We start from the raw sequence: 16,826 nt of genomic DNA, 5'->3' as shown, positions 1-16,826 counted from the left end.
GAGTCATGGTGGCCTGAGTCGGCCCACAGGTGAGGGGTCATAGGTCATAGGTCATGTCCTGGCTCACCACAAGGAAATGAGGAGAGGTAGAAAACCATCAAAGTCTTTATTGAACTGTGGGGGGTTACGGGGGGGTTACCGGGGGGGTTGCCGGGGGGTTACGGGGGGGTTACTAGGTGGGTTACTGGGGGGTTACCGGGGGGGTTGCCGGGGGGTTACGGGGGGGTTACTAGGTGGGTTACTGGGGGGTTACCGGGGGGTTACCGGGGGGTTACGGGGGGGTTACTGGGGGAGTTACGGGGGGGTTACTGGGGGGTTACCGGGGGGTTACTGGGAGCACGTCCATGCTGACACATTAGGAGCATGCAGGAAGTTTCTGTCGCCATCAGGAAGTCCAACCCCTCAGCTTCCTGTTTCTAGCAGTGTACACACACATTAAACAAGAGCCCCACACACACAAACACACACATGTGTGTGTAGAAGAGTGACAGACACAAAACTGAAGAACCTAAAGTACACTTGGTGAAAATATCAAAATATAGGATATATACTGTAAATTCATCTTCCTGTTAAAACAACCAGTTTATTCTTATTCCGACACAGATGGATCAGAACCAATCGATCTACTCGTGGATCCGTTTCCCAAATAACCAGTTTCTGGTTCATTTCCTCCTTCCAGGTGCGATATGCAACAGGAATCTTTATGGGCTGATTTTCACACCTGGAAACCAAGAAAATAATGCGGGAACCAGGAAGTGGTGACGTCAGAGCCACGACCTGCAGCAGTTACCACGTGACACACGGCGGCTCACTGCTGACACCTGGTGGCCACAGAAGAGAAGTTCAACACGGAGGCTTCAACACAGCAAGATCACGTGGTGAGTTCCCCTTCAGCATTCCAGGAGTTGGGAATGAGTCGGGAATGAGTCGGGAATGACGGCCACACTCGGAGTGACCTGAGACGTGACGTTTGGAATCTACAACGAATCTGTCCAAGTTGTTGGATTGTGTTGCTACGTGATCACATGACGAGGGGGCGTGTCAGGTGTTTTAGATCAAAGAGACGGGACGTCTTTGAAGGGACGTCCTGGACTAGAACTAGTGGAGCTAATCTGGGATTACAGGTCAGCTCTTCACCTGCCGGGGGGGTCAGCACTCAGGTGTGGTGCTGTTGGGCTTCCTGAGCGGGAAGGTTCAGGAGCACCACATCAAAGAGCAGAGGCAGAAACATCTGCAGACGGAACCACCGCTGGGAATATTCACGGAATTCATCTTGTTTCAGTTCAACGGAACACGGACACGGGAATCTGATACAAGGCACTCTAAATCCTGCTGAGGAACCACGGGGGGGGGGGGAGGACAACAGGAACAAAGAACCCGAAGATCAAAGGAGGCCAAACAGGAAGTGGTTAAGATCGCATCTCTGCACGCAGCATCCAGGGAAACCAGCAGCAGAAGAGCAACCTGGAGGAGGAGAGAAAGAGGAGCAGGTCAGAGAGGAGGAGGAGGAGCAGGAGGAGGAGCAGGTCAGAGAGGAGGAGGAGCAGGAGGAGGAGCAGAGAGGGGGAGGAGGAGCAGGTCAGAGAGGAGGAGCAGGAGGAGGAGCAGAGAGGGGGAGGAGGAGCAGGAGGAGAAGGAGCAGGTCAGAGAGGAGGAGCGGGTCAGAGAGGAGGAGGAGCAGGTCAGAGAGGAGGAGGAGGAGGAGCAGGTCAGAGAGGAGGAGGAGAGAGAGGGGGAGGAGGAGCAGGTCAGAGAGGAGGAGGAGCAGGAGAGAAGGAGCAGGTCAGAGAGGAGGAGGAGCAGGAGGAGGAGGAGCAGGTCAGAGAGGAGGAGGAGGAGCAGGAGGAGAAGGAGCAGGAGGAGGAGCAGAGAGGGGGAGGAGGAGCAGGAGGAGGAGCAGGTCAGAGGAGCAGGAGGAGAAGGAGCAGGTCAGAGGAGCAGGAGGAGGAGAGAAAGAGGAGCAGGTCAGAGAGGAGGAGGAGCAGGAGGAGCAGAAAGAGGGGGGCTACACTGAGGCGGTGGGTTCTGGTTCTGTTGCTTCTAAGCGGGTCACAGTTCCCACCTGGACATGGAGCTCTCGGAGGTCAGGTCTTTGGGGGATCTGACGGTGCTGAAGGTGCGTTTGGGCTGCGACACTGCAGGAGACGTTGGACAGGTGAGGCAGCTGTCTGGGCTCAACGCCACCACAGAAGAAGAACGTGTCTCACCTGTGACCTGGTGGACCTTCTTCACCGTGGAGTCCTTCTGGGCACCGTCGGCCGCGCCGCCAATCCTGGAACAACCATGTCAAAGGTCACTGCCAGGCCGTCGCCGTTAGCAACGCGAAGGGACACACAGACAACGCACCTCTGCACACGGGAGGGCGGAGCAAACACGCCATATTTGGGCAGGCAGCTGAAGTAGCGCACTCCGAACACCGAGCCGTCGTGTTTCCCGGTCGGCTGATCCAGCTCGATGCCGAACCAGTAACCTGAGACAGGAAGCAGAGGTAAACTAGCAGGTCCAGGCTAAAGACGCGTTTAAACTAGCAGGTCCAGGATAAAGATGCGTTTAAACTAGCAGGTCCAGGATAAAGATGTGTTTAAACTAGCAGGTCCAGGATAAAGATGCGTTTAAACTAGCAGGTCCAGGATAAAGATGCGTTTAAACTAGCAGGTCCAGGATAAAGATGTGTTTAAACTAGCAGGTCCAGGATAAAGATGCGTTTAAACTAGCAGGTCTAGGCTAAAGACGCTTTTAAACTAGCAGGTCCAGGCTAAAGACCCGTTTAAACTAGCAGGTCCAGGCTAAAGACGCGTTTAAACTAGCAGGTCCAGGCTAAAGATGTGTTTAAACTAGCAGGTCCAGGCTAAAGACGCTTTTAAACTAGCAGGTCCAGGATAAAGATGCGTTTAAACTAGCAGGTCCAGGCTAAAGACGCGTTTAAACTAGCAGGTCCAGGATAAAGACGCGTTTAAACTAGCAGGTCCAGGATAAAGATGTGTTTAAACTAGCAGGTCCAGGCTAAAGACGCTTTTAAACTAGCAGGTCCAGGCTAAAGACGCGTTTAAACTAGCAGGTCCAGGCTAAAGACGCGTTTTTAAACTAGCAGGTCCAGGATAAAGATGTGTTTAAACTAGCAGGTCCAGGCTAAAGATGCGTTTAAACTAGCAGGTCCAGGCTAAAGATGTGTTGTTTAAAACTAGCAGGTCCGGATAAAGATGCGTTTAAACTAGCAGGTCTAGGCTAAAGACGCTTTTAAACTAGCAGGTCCAGGCTAAAGACCCGTTTAAACTAGCAGGTCCAGGCTAAAGACGCGTTTAAACTAGCAGGTCCAGGCTAAAGATGCGTTTAAACTAGCAGGTCCAGGCTAAAGACCCGTTTTTAAACTAGCAGGTCCAGGCTAAAGACCCGTTTAAACTAGCAGGTCCAGGCTAAAGACGCGTTTAAACTAGCAGGTCCAGGCTAAATATGTGTTTTAAACTAGCAGGTCCAGACTAAAGACCCGTTTAAACTAGCAGGTCCAGGCTAAAGACGCGTTTAAACTAGCAGGTCCAGGCTAAAGACACGTTTAAACTAGCAGGTCCAGGCTAAAGACGCGTTTAAACTAGCAGGTCCAGGCTAAAGATGTGTTTAAACTAGCAGGTCCAGGCTAAAGATGTGTTTAAACTAGCAGTTCCAGGCTAAAGACGCTTTTAAACTAGCAGGTCCAGGCTAAAGATGTGTTTAAACTAGCAGGTCCAGGCTAAAGATGTGTTTAAAACTAGCAGGTCCAGGCTAAAGACGCTTTTAAACTAGCAGGTCCGGCTAAAGATGTGTTTTAAACTAGCAGGTCCAGGATAAAGATGTGTTTAAACTAGCAGGTCCAGGATAAAGATGTGTTTAAACTAGCAGGTCCAGCTAAAGACAACGTTTAAACTACTAGCAGGTCCAGGCTAAAGATGTGTTTTAAACTAGCAGGTCCAGGCTAAAGACGCTTTTAAACTAGCAGGTCCAGGCTAAAGACCCGTTTAAACTAGCAGGTCCAGGCTAAAGACCTCGTTTAAAACTAGCAGGTCCAGGCTAAAGATGTGTTTTAAACTAGCAGGTCCAGGCTAAAGATGTTTTTAAACTAGCAGGTCCAGGCTAAAGACGCTTTTAAACTAGCAGGTCCAGGCTAAAGACCCATTAAACTAGCAGGTCCAGGCTAAAGACGCGTTTAAACTAGCAGGTCCAGGCTAAAGACCCGTTTAAACTAGCAGGTCCAGGCTAAAGAGTGTGTTTAAACTAGCAGGTCCAGGCTAAAGACGCGTTTAAACTAGCAGGTCCAGGATAAAGATGTGTTTAAACTAGCAGGTCCAGGCTAAAGATGCGTTTAAACTAGCAGGTCCAGGCTAAAGACGCGTTTAAACTAGCAGGTCCAGGATAAATATGCATTTAAACTAGCAGGTCCAGGATAAAGATGTGTTTAAACTAGCAGGTCCAGGCTAAAGATGTGTTTAAAACTAGCAGGTCCAGGCTAAATATGTGTTTAAACTAGCAGGTCCAGGCTAAAGACGCGTTTAAAACTAGCAGTCCAGGCTCTAAAGATGCGTTTTTAACTAGCAGGTCCAGGCTAAAGATGTGTTTAAACTAGCAGGTCCAGGCTAAATATGCGTTTAAACTAGCAGGTCCAGGCTAAATATGTGTTTAAAACTAGCAGGTCCAGGCTAAAGACCCGTTTAAACTAGCAGGTCCAGGCTAAAGACCCGTTTAAACTAGCAGGTCCAGGCTAAAGACGCGTTTAAACTAGCAGGTCCAGGCTAAAGATGTGTTTAAACTAGCAGGTCCAGGCTAAAGATGTGTTTTAAACTAGCAGGTCCAGGCTAAAGACGCTTTTAAACTAGCAGGTCCAGGCTAAAGACCCATTTAAACTAGCAGGTCCAGGCTAAAGACGCGTTTAAACTAGCAGGTCCAGGCTAAAGACCCGTTTAAACTAGCAGGTCCAGGCTAAAGATGTGTTTAAACTACTAGCAGGTCCAGGCTAAAGACGCGTTTAAAATAGCAGTCCAGGATAAAGATGTGTTTAAACTAGCAGGTCCAGGCTAAAGATGCGTTTAAACTAGCAGGTCCAGGCTAAAGACGCGTTTAAACTAGCAGGTCCAGGATAAATATGCATTTAAACTAGCGTCCAGGATAAAGATGTGTTTAAACTAGCAGGTCCAGGCTAAAGATGTGTTTAAACTAGCAGGTCCAGGCTAAATATGTGTTTAAACTAGCAGGTCCAGGCTAAAGACGCGTTTAAACTAGCAGGTCCAGGCTAAAGATGCGTTTAAACTAGCAGGTCCAGGCTAAAGACGCGTTTAAACTAGCAGGTCCAGGCTAAATATGCGTTTAAACTAGCAGGTCCAGGCTAAATATGTGTTTAAAAACTAGCAGGTCCAGGCTAAAGACCCGTTTAAACTAGCAGGTCCAGGCTAAAGACCCGTTTAAACTAGCAGGTCCAGGCTAAAGACCCGCGTTTAAACTAGCAGGTCCAGGCTAAAGAAAGCGTTTAAACTAGCAGGTCCAGGCTAAAGATGTGTTTAAACTAGCAGGTCCAGGCTAAAGATGTGTTTAAACTAGCAGGTCCAGGCTAAAGACGCTTTTAAACTAGCAGGTCCAGGCTAAAGACCCATTTAAACTAGCAGGTCCAGGCTAAAGACGCGTTTAAAACTAGCAGGTCCAGGCTAAAGACCCGTTTAAACTAGCAGGTCCAGGCTAAAGATGTGTTTAAACTAGCAGGTCCAGGCTAAAGACGCGTTTAAACTAGCAGGTCCAGGATAAAGATGTTTTTAAACTAGCAGGTCCAGGCTAAAGATGCGTTTAAACTAGCAGGTCCAGGCTAAAGACGCGTTTAAACACTAGCAGGTCCACGATAAATATGCATTTAAACTAGCAGGTCCAGGATAAAGATGTGTTTTAAACTAGCAGGTCCAGGCTAAAATGTGTTTTTAAACTAGCAGGTCCAGGCTAAATATGTGTTTAAACTAGCAGGTCCAGGCTAAAGACGTTTTAAACTAGCAGGTCCAGGCTAAAGATGCGTTTAAACTAGCAGGTCCAGGCTAAAGACGCGTTTAAACTAGCAGGTCCAGCTAAATATGCGTTTAAAAACTAGCAGGTCCAGCTAAATATGTGTTTAAACTAGCAGGTCCAGGCTAAAGACCCGTTTTAAACTAGCAGGTCCAGGCTAAAGATGCGTTTAAACTAGCAGGTCCAGGCTAAAGATGCGTTTAAACTAGCAGGCCCAGGCTAAAATGTGTTTAAACTAGCAGTCCAGGATAAAGATGTGTTTTAAACTAGCAGGTCCAGGATAAAGATGCTTTAAACTAGCAGGTCCAGGCTAAAGACGCTTTTAAACTAGCAGGTCCAGGCTAAAGACCCGTTTAAACTAGCAGGTCCAGGATAAAGATGTGTTTAAAACTAGCAGGTCCAGGCTAAAGATGTGTTAAACTAGCAGGTCCAGGATAAAGATGTGTTTAAAACTAGCAGGTCCAGGATAAATGGTGTTTAAACTAGCAGGTCCAGGATAAAGATGCGTTTAAACTAGCAGGTCCGGCTAAAGACCCGTTTAAACTAGCAGGTCCAGGCTAAAGACGCGTTTAAAACTAGCAGGTCCAGGATAAAGATGCGTTTAAAACTAGCAGGTCCAGGCTAAAGATGTGTTTAAAACTAGCAGGTCCAGGCTAAAGACGCTTTTAAACTAGCAGGTCCAGGCTAAAGACCCGTTTAAACTAGCAGGTCCAGGCTAAAGATGCGTTTAAACTAGCAGGTCCAGGCTAAAGATGTTTTAAACTAGCAGGTCCAGGCTAAAGATGTGTTTAAACTAGCAGGTCCAGGATAAAGATGCGTTTAAACTAGCAGGTCCAGGCTAAAGACCCGTTTAAACTAGCAGGTCCAGGCTAAAGACGCGTTAAACTAGCAGGTCCAGGCTAAAGATGTGTTTAAACTAGCAGGTCCAGCTAAAGACGCGTTTAAACTAGCAGGTCCAGGCTAAATATGTGTTTAAACTAGCAGGTCCAGGCTAAAGACCTGTTTAAAACTAGCAGGTCCAGACTAAAGACGCATTTAAACTAGCAGGTCCAGACTAAAGACCCGTTAAACTAGCAGGTGCAGGCTAAAGACGCGTTTAAAAACTAGCAGGTCCAGACTAAAGACCCGTTTAAACTAGCAGGTCCAGGCTAAATATGTGTTTAAACTAGCAGGTCCAGGCTAAAGACGCATTTAAACTAGCAGGTCCAGGCTAAAGACCCGTTTAAAACTAGCAGGTCCAGGCTAAAGACCCGTTTAAACTAGCAGGTCCAGGCTAAATATGTGTTTAAACTAGCAGGTCGAGGCTAAAGACGCTTTTAAACTAGCAGGTCCAGGCTAAAGACGCTTTTAAACTAGCAGGTCCAGGCTAAATATGTGTTTAAACTAGCAGGTCCAGGCTAAAGACGCGTTTAAACTAGCAGGTCCAGGCTAAAGACCCGTTTAAACTAGCAGGTCCAGGCTAAAGACGCGTTTAAACTAGCAGGTCCAGGCTAATATGTGTTTAAACTAGCAGGTCCAGGCTAAATATGTGTTTAAACTAAACTAGCAGGTCCAGGCTAAAGACGCTGAAGATTACAGCAGCTTCTAACCTCTGCTGAGCTGAGCATTCATCAACTAACCTGGAGCAAAGTCCGTCTTTCCAAAGAAACGCACGATTCCATGTTTCTGTCCTGCGACCAGGACCTGGTCTCCCACTTCCACGTTGAGTCCCTCAGGATCCAGACTGGCCACCAGGGTCTTCTTCTTCTGGGCTGAAGACACAGCACACAAGGCTTTACCTCAACCCCCCACAGGTCCCTCCAGACATCCTGCTCACCTTTCTCCCGCTCCTTCTTCTCCTTCTTGGTCTTTGCCACCAGGCGGGACGCCAGGTCCAGACGTGGCGTCCTGGGGGTGGACGTGACGGACGACGGCGTCTGATCCACAACCTTGGAAATCTTTGAGACCGGAGCGAAAATGCCTGCAGCACAAAAACAGTCTGTCAGATCAGGTGGGTGGCCGGGTTTGAGCTCAACGTGATGCTAACGTGATGCTAACGTGATGCTAACGTCAACATGCTGGTTAACACATGCTGGACCAGCTGCTTCAGGTGCGTCCAGGACCCAGAGGAGACGGAGCAGGTAGAGACCTGGCCTGGACTACTGTGATTCTTTATTATCAGGGGGTCCAAACAACTCTTTAAGAGGCCTCCAGCTGATCCAGAATGCTGCAGCCAGAGTTCTGACAGGTACTGACCACAGAGGTCACATGACTCCTGGACTGGCGTCTCTTCATTGGCTGCCTGTTAAATTTAGAATCATTTTTAAAACCCTCCTCCTGACCTACCAGGTCCTCAGAGGCCTAGCTCCATCCTACCTGGAGGAGCTAGTGATACCTTACCAGCCCAATAGACCGCTCTGCTCTCAGAATGCTGGTCTACCTGTGGTTCCCAGAGTCTCTAGGAGTAGAATGGGGGGCCGAGCATTTAGCTACCAGGCCCCCCTGCTATGGAACCAGCTCCCTGTCCAGGCCCCCCTGCTGTGGAACCAGCTCCCTGTCCCGGCCCCCCTGCTGTGGAACCAGCTCCCTGTCCAGCCCCCCTGCTATGGAACCAGCTCCCTGTCCAGGCCCCCCTGCTGTGGAACCAGCTCCCTGTCCCGGCCCCCCTGCTATGGACCAGCTCCCTGTCCAGGCCCCCCTGCTATGGAACCAGCTCCCTGTCCAGCCCCCCTGCTGTGGAACCAGCTCCCTGTCCAGGCCCCCCTGCTAGGGAACCAGCTCCCTGTCCAGGCCCCCCAGCTGTGGAACCAGCTCCCTGTCCAGGCCCCCCTGCTATGGAACCAGCTCCCTGTCCAGGCCCCCCTGCTATGGAACCAGCTCCCTGTCCAGCCCCCCTGCTGTGGAACCAGCTCCCTGTCCAGGCCCCCCTGCTAGGGAACCAGCTCCCTGTCCAGGCCCCCCAGCTGTGGAACCAGCTCCCTGTCCAGGCCCCCCTGCTATGGAACCAGCTCCCTGTCCAGGCCCCCCTGCTATGGAACCAGCTCCCTGTCCAGGTACGGGAGGCTGACTCCATCGCTACTTTAAGATCAGACTTAAAACCTACCCCCCCTCTCCTCCCTTCCTCCCCCCTCTTTCCTCTCTCCCCCCCCCCCCCCACCCCCCCCCCCCCTCCTCCCCCGTCTCTTCCCCCCCTCTCCCCCCCCAGGTTTCATGCTTACCCAGTTTTGGAGGGCAGATGAAGTAACGGACCCCTCCCACGCTGCCGTCATTTTTCCCCACTGGCTCGTCCAGCTCCACCCCCACCCACTGACCGCTGGCGAACTCTGTGGTGCCGCAGAACCTCAGGGTGCCCGTCTGGGAGGGAGGAGAACAGTGGTACAAGGTTAGCACGCTCAGGCGAGCGCCCGCAGGCGAGCGCCCGCAGGCGAGCGCCCGCAGGCGAGCGCCCGCAGGCGAGCGCCCTCAGGGGAGCGCCCTCAGGCGCGCCCTCAGGGGAGCGCCCTCAGGGGAGCGCCCTCAGGCGAGCGCCCTCAGGCGAGCGCCCTCAGGGGAGCGCCCTCAGGGGAGCGCCCTCAGGCGAGCGCCCTCAGGGGAGCGCCCTCAGGGGAGCGCCCTCAGGGGAGCGCCCTCAGGGGAGCGCCCTCAGGCGAGCGCCCTCAGGGGAGCGCCCTCAGGGGAGCGCCCTCAGGGGAGCGCCCTCAGGCGAGCGCCCTCAGGTGTGACTCTAGCCCTGGGTGGTAACAGCAGGGGGGCTGCTGGGCCCTCCATGGGTTCAAACACTGATGGGAGGAGCTTCAGCCTCATCGTCTCATCCAACACTAAGCTCCGCCCTCCTCCCCATCAGCACTAAGCTCCGCCCTCCTCGCCACCTGACCTTGGTGTCGTCCAGCTGCACGCGCTCCCCCAGCTTCAGGCCCAGGGAGGACAGCATCAGGTTCCCGGGAATGTTGTCATAGTTGGGCAGAGTGGCTCGAGGAAGGTTGCAGCTCAGCGGGACGGCGTCCAGCAGCAGCTGCTTCAGCTCCTTGGCCACCATGGCCGCCTCCGCCTTGTCCAGGCTCATGTCCATCGGTTCAGGAACCACGTCACCAGGGACCAGGCCCTGGTCGTTCTGCAGGGACCGGAGGAACACAGCAGAACGCTCAGATGACTCCTGCACTGTTCTGAAGATCAGAACCTGATCAGAACCTGATCAGAACCTGATCAGAACCTGAACATCCGCACCCTGACAGAAGGATCGGCTCCATGTTCCAGCAGACACTTCACGGCCCCCAGGCACAGGTTGGAGGCTGCGATGTGGAGCGCCGTCCCATAGGAGAAGTCTCCACAGGTGGAGTTCAGTACTGGGGGGGGGAGGGGGAAGAGAGGGGGGAGGAGAGGGGGGAGGAGGGGGGGGAGGAGATGGGGGGAGGGGGGGGAGAGGGGAGGAGGAGACACGAGAGCGTTTCAAACGTGTAACAGCAACACTTGTGGAACCTTCTCTCATCCTCCCTCCTGAAGGTTCTGGTTCTCGGGGCGTTCGGACCTCTGGGTTTGGAGGCCTTCAGCAGGACTCGGATCAGTTCGGGAACATCGAAGTAGGCGGCGTAGTGCAGCGCGTTCATGTTGGTCCAGCGGCTCCTCAGGCCCACGTCGGCGCCCAGCGAGATGAGCTGCGAGCTGAGTCGCAGCGCAGCGGCGGGGTCACCTGTGGGGGCAGAGGCTCCGGTAAGGACGCCGGAACGCCGCCGGAACGCCGCCGGAGCGGCGCCAGAGCGGCGCCTCACGAACAGCTCAGCTCACCGACTCCGTGGGCGCCGGCCTTACAGCTGTAGTGAAGGAGGGTCATGTCAGTCAAACCGTCACGGTCGTTGACATGGCAACCACGCTTCAGGATCTGAGGAGCAGAGGACGGACCCGTGAGTGGGACCTGGATCAGGTGTAGCCCAGGTTCTGCTGTCATGGTCGAGCCTCATAGACTCTCTCTCTCTCTCTCTCTCTCTCTCTCTCTCTCTCTCTCTCTCCATTACACAGCCAAACAGGGAAATGGCCACGCCCCCTCTGACCACCTTCTTACCTCATTGCCAATGATGTCGATTTTGTGTTGCACCTGTGGAACCCAATGACGAACGATGGCGAACAGCTCCGGGATGGTGGTCTGAGGATCCATGAGGATCTCCAGGCAGGCCGGATCGTTGGGATCAAAGAAGGTGAAGCCTGGAGAGGAGGTTTAATTTAAGGTGGTACAGGAGATATTTAAGAAGTCCTAGTTGGTATTTAACACGTAACTAAACCACCATGTGCCTCTATTGGGGTTAGGGTTAACCTAGGGTTAGGCTAACCCTAGGTTAACCCTAACCCGTGGTTCATCCTAACCCTAGGTTAACCCCTAACCCTAGTTTAACCATAACCCTAGGTTAACCCTAACCCCAGGTTAAGCCCTAACCCTAGGTTAACCCTAACCCTAGGTTAACCCAACCCCTAACCCTAGTTTAACCTAACCCTAGGTTAACCCAAACCCTAGGTTAACCTAAACCATAGGTTAACCCCTAACCCTAGTTTAACCCTAACCCGAGGTTCATCCTAACCCTAGGTAACCCTAACCCTAGTTTAACCATAACCCTAGTTTAACCCTAACCTTAGTTTAACCCCTAACCCTAGGTTAACCCTAACCCTAGTTTAACCCTAACCCTAGGTTAACCTAAACCATAGGTTAACCCCTAACCCTAGGTTAACCCTAGTTTAACCATAACCCTAGTTTAACCTAAACCCTAGGTTAACCCAAACCCCTAACCCTAGTTTAACCCTAACCCTAGGATCTCCAGACAGGCCGGATCGTTGGATCAAAGAAGGTGAAGCCTGGAGAGGAGGTTTAATTTAAGATGGTACAGGAGATAGTTAAGAAGTCCTAGTTGGTATTTAACACGTAACTAAACCACCATGTGCCTCTATTGGGGTTAGGGTTAACCTAGGGTTAGGCTAACCCTAGGTTAACCCTAACCCGTGGTTCATCCTAACCCTAGGTTAACCCCTAACCCTAGTTTAACCATAACCCTAGGTTAACCCTAACCCCAGGTTAAGCCCTAACCCGAGGTTAACCCTAACCCTAGGTTAACCCAAACCCCTAACCCTAGTTTAACCCTAACCCTAGGTTAACCCAAACCCCTAACCCTAGGTTAACCCTAACCATAGTTTAACCCTAACTCTAGGTTAACCCCTAACCCTAGGTTAACCCTAACCCTAGTTTAACCCTAACCCTAGGTTAACCCTAACCCTAGGTTAACCCTAGTTTAACCCTAACCCTAGGTTAACCCTAGTTAACCCTAGTTTAACCCTAACCCTAGGTTAACCCTAACCCTAGGTTAACCCTAGTTTAACCCTAACCCTAGGTTAACCCTAGTTTAACCCTAACCCTAGGTTAACCCTAACCATAGTTTAACCCTAACTCTAGGTTAACCCCTAACCCTAGGTTAACCCTAACCTAGTTTAACCCTAACCCTAGGTTAACCCTAACCCTAGGTTAACCCTAGTTTAACCCTAACTCTAGGTTAACCCTAGTTTAACCCAAGCATGACGTACTGTAGTCCTTGGGCAGCGGGGCCTGTGCAGCAGGGTGCACCATGGGACTGTGGCGGGGCTCCTGAACTGGGCTCTGGTACCCGGAGACCGGCAGCGCCTGGCGCTCCGTCTGGGCCTTGATGTCCGAATCGGTGGTTGCCTCCTTTTCCTGTCTCTCCTGCCTCTCCTTGTCCTCCTGCTCTTCCTCATCATCGTCCACATCCAACTTGTCATCGTCCTCCTTCTCGTCCTCCAGCTCGTACTCGTCCTCATCCTCTTCCTCCTCCTCCTCGGTCACGGCCTCCTCCTCCTCTCCCTGGCCCCGCCCTTCCTGCTGCTCTTCATGATCATGTCTCTCCTTCTCCTGTAACTCCACGTTCTCCTCCTTAGTCATAGCGATGGATGCTGCAGCCTGAGAGACAAGACGCACACTTGGTTTATTTAAAGAGCTGCAGTGTGTGTGTGAGTGTGTGTGTGTGTGTGTCCTGTTGTAACAGAACCAGCACCATGACTCAGCCGGATACGCGTTAACCCATCGTTGTGAGTGAGCTGCTGTAAAGAACCACGTACAGAAGCGACGTGTGCAAAATAATCAATAATGTAGCTTAAAGAACAAGATTAGAACCATTTCAATCACCAAGTCCATCAAAACTGTCATCGATTTGAACAAACGCTTCAAAATGACACTAGTCAGTCACACGGAGTCGATGTTTGAGCTTCACGTTACGTCTTTGTAGTTGACTCATTTAGCAACGAAGAACGAACATGTTTTCTGTTCAGTTAGCCCTATTAGTTAGCCAACAAGAGAGTATACTCAAAGGTAAAGATGCTAACATCAGCAGTCCTAAAGGTGAAGAACTTGTTATGATGCTTATTGGCAGTCGTATTGCAGGTTGGCTAGCAGCTACGTTTGAGAAGCTCACAACGATACAAACATGACCGACACAACAGCTGAGGGAACAAATGTCAGAGGCCATATTGTTTAAACCACGTCAGGAGGAGGCGGAAGAGGCGGAGGAGGAGGCGGCGGAGGAGGAGCAGGAGGAGGAGGAGGAGGCCTGGCCACCTTCCTCCTCAGGCCTCCATCCTCCAGCCCAGCCCAGGCGCCAGCATCCGCCTCCCAACCGTCACCTGAAACATGTCAGGAACGACGTTTACAGGGGTCAGCTGAGCTAAAATGTGCAGTAAAAATAATCACGGGAGCGCGCGATGACACAGAACAATGGACACGCACGCGCACTCACGCACGCACGCGCGCAGCCTCCCACCGTGATAGGGAGGTGAAAACTGCTTCCACGGGCTCTAAAAGCTGATGTTTGACCGCGAGGATGGAGCCCAGCGCAGCGGAACTGGTTTATTCTGGTTTCTGACCGGCACCAGTTTCACCATCATCGCCATCGGCAACAAAACCACCACAGACACGACGCAGTCGGCTAAATGTGGCCGCCATCAACGTTGATGAAGTGAAAAGCGACGAATCGAGCGAAATAATGAGGTGAAAGAGGAGATTTTACCTGAAAAACAATCCGGAGATGCGCTCGCCGTCGGTGCTGCTGCTCTCTCCCCGCCGTAATACCTCTCTCGACCACTCTCCTCCCGGGCACTCTCTCCCCCTCTCCCTATTCTCTATGAGAATTGTTTGTTTTTTTGAAATATAAGAGCGCTTAAACCATTTTCAAATGTTTAACATTATTGTTCACATTTTAAAGTCTCGTCAAAATAAAAACCATTTCAGATGTAGCCGTGCTCGCGCCCCCTACAGGTAAAGCGGCGCACTGCAGCATCATTCCCGGTCACTCCTGCCCTTAAATCCAATTAAAACTCATCATTCCAGGTTGTGGAATTCCCCCTGGAAGCCTCTCTGGAAGTGATCCGGGTCTACTGCACAGAAGAAGTCTCCACTTATTCCAAACTGTGACGACTTTAATTTAAAAGCAGAATTAACCTGTGACCTCGACGCTTTTATGGTCTCTTTACAACCTAAAACAGGTAAAACTGTTGATCCAGATCATTGTGATTTAGACAATTAATGGAACAGAAATTATTTTCAATGATCACGGAACACAAAATTACATTCACAGGAACGCTTTAACCGTTTCGACCTAATCTGGATTAACAACTGGTCTCTGCATCCAGCAGGTCTCCTGCCTGTCCCCATATAACCCGTCTGGGGGGCTGGATCTGGTGTCATGGCCTCAGCCAGCTGCTCCCAGTCCAGAGTCCACTGCTCCACTCATTTGGACACCTTCTTCTCCACCCATTGTGGCCGTAACTTCTGCCAGGACTGCAGAGTGTTCTGGTCCTTCAGATGATCCTTCAGACTCCGATGACACATTCCAGGGTCCCGTCCAGCTGCAGGTTAACACAGCTCAATAAATCCATCAAAGTCCAGGAAGCTGAAGCTTGTTAAGTGCTGGGGGGAGACAGAAGAACTCCTCACACAGCTGAACCTGGAGCTCATTGGGAACGATGACGGGATCACCAAACTCCAGGACCTCTGAGGATGTCTTCAGAGTCCTCAGGACCTTCCATCACCGTTGTCCTCTAACCACTGACGTCCACCTTTGGAGACTCTCCTGAACCTGGAGTCCGGCGAGGAATGGCTGTGGCAGTCATCCAGGAGATGAAGACGACGTTCTGAGAGAGATGGATCGGTGGATGAAGATGAAACAGCTCCAGAAGTTCCAGATACCCAGGTGTCATCCTTCCGTCATCCGGTTGGAACTCCAGCCAACATTCCAGGCAGGACCCACGAAGGCAGACAGGGAAGTTTACGTCCCAAGGTGAAGAAACGTGCCCGTGCTGCTCGTGAATAGGGTCCAAGGTCAGCTCATTGGTTAGGGAAGACCTAAAGACAATGGAGGAGATGAAAGCGAGGTTAGTGACGCGCAGGACCACGAGGACCGGAAGTCCGGAACGCTCGAGTTAACGCTGGCAACAGTCTGTTGCTGGACGCAGGTGTTGGCTGCTCGAAGGTCGGCTAATCACGCCGATTAGCCGCAGGTTTGGAGGCAGCCAGCGCGAGATGAGTCCACCACGCCCCCTAGTGGATAAACAGAAACCACAAACCAGGATCGGAACGCATCGCCGCTAAAAGGTGAGAAATGGAGGCAGATAAGGAGTCCAAGACAACCCAGCAATCTTCTCCACTGGCTTCTCCAGTAGCTTCTACTAAGAGGTGGTGCTCATAGTCTGGTTAGTAGCAGGTCAAAGTTGTAAGGGATTAGCAGGAATGGAAATTGCCCCTCAGCTCTGAGGGCGGCCGCTAGACTTCCTGCTGGGGCACTGCCCAGTGATGATGGAACTGTCCTCTACAGGTGACACCCACCGTCTCCTGAGGCACCTTCATCCTGCAGAAGATGAAGGTCTTTGGTTTCTGTCCCACTATTGGCTCCACATGGTGTGAACGGAACCGTAAACATACTGAAGAGTCCCACAACTCTCTGATCCCGGGGTCTCCATGACACCTTGGTCCGGGTCAAAGCAACGCTCCCTTCTGTTGCTCGCCGGTTTCTGCTGTAAGTTCTGTCCAGTCGACTAAACCACTTCCAGTAGCACCTTTCTTCAAATAAGCTTTTATTCCTTTTGCTCATCGCTCTTCGCTCCTTGAGTGTCCGGCGTTTGTTGTTGGTGTTGCTAGCTTTTCCTGATAGCGGAGACCCTCCCATAAGCCTCTTTCAGGTCTCACAGTGGATCTCCATCTTCTCTCATCTGCCAAAGTGCTCAGAAACATCTGGACCTCAATGTTGGACCAGGGTGTTGCCTTGTCCGTCGCCGTTAGTGTTTATTTAGTCAGACAAACACACCATTGCTGTTTCGGGGTTTAAAACCAGCAAGTGTGAGTTTTTAAGAGGCCTTGCTCTCATTACTCCCTGGATACTCAGAGCTCAACAGACCTTCGTTAACATGAAAAGCAGAAGTTGTATTTGAACCTATAACCACGTGGTCAGTTGCTGCACAGGTTCTGACCCATCAGTAAACCCAGTTACTTGGGACCAAAGAGGCTGATTCAATTGTATTTGCGCCGAGTTTGTTGGACCAAAGAGCCTCTGATTGTGTATAATCACGTTTAAATGACGAGCTTGTGATATTTGTTATAATTGACCCGCCGAGTCGGTACTGATCCGTCACTTTCCTGAGTCTTGAGATTAAAACACGTCAAAGTCAGAAATGTCAGGAGGAAGCTGCAGTTTGCGTCGCATTCGAAGGTCACGCTGCCTCGCGCCTCTGATTGGACCGACGCCTTTAGAGCCCGCCCTCTCGCCGCTCCACGTGGCCTCCTCTCGCTCTGATTGGTCTCT

At 51.4% G+C, this 16,826-nt stretch overlaps 1 protein-coding gene and 1 long non-coding RNA gene across 3 annotated transcripts; one reads left to right on the top strand and one right to left on the bottom strand.

The window, feature by feature from the left end:
* Window positions 1-563: 563 nt before the first annotated feature.
* clip3 (CAP-GLY domain containing linker protein 3) lies at window positions 564-14,260 on the bottom strand. Its single transcript, XM_057049483.1, has 14 exons — window positions 14,040-14,260; window positions 12,547-12,937; window positions 11,045-11,184; window positions 10,771-10,864; window positions 10,514-10,675; window positions 10,213-10,331; window positions 9,863-10,099; window positions 9,207-9,342; window positions 7,826-7,969; window positions 7,629-7,760; window positions 2,347-2,470; window positions 2,208-2,272; window positions 2,063-2,135; window positions 564-1,464 (listed from the first exon to the last, which is right to left on the bottom strand). Exons 2-14 carry the CDS (start codon window positions 12,917-12,919, stop codon window positions 1,410-1,412), a joined length of 1,854 nt encoding a protein of 617 aa, XP_056905463.1. The 5' UTR covers window positions 12,920-12,937; window positions 14,040-14,260; the 3' UTR covers window positions 564-1,409.
* LOC130534870 (uncharacterized) lies at window positions 13,559-16,401 on the top strand. 2 transcript variants are annotated; one of them, XR_008952979.1, is made up of 4 exons: window positions 13,559-14,020; window positions 14,360-14,514; window positions 14,662-15,622; window positions 15,843-16,401. It is a non-coding gene; the product is annotated as an uncharacterized LOC130534870 (long non-coding RNA). The 2 variants fall into 2 exon arrangements; XR_008952980.1 differs by lacking the exon at window positions 13,559-14,020 and adding an exon at window positions 14,150-14,287.
* Window positions 16,402-16,826: the final 425 nt, after the last annotated feature.

Source organism: Takifugu flavidus, chromosome 12 (genome assembly GCF_003711565.1).
Source record: "Takifugu flavidus isolate HTHZ2018 chromosome 12, ASM371156v2, whole genome shotgun sequence".
Lineage (NCBI taxonomy): Eukaryota > Metazoa > Chordata > Actinopteri > Tetraodontiformes > Tetraodontidae > Takifugu > Takifugu flavidus.
Note: the sequence above shows the minus strand (reverse complement) of the source record. Positions and strands in the feature narration are given on the sequence as shown.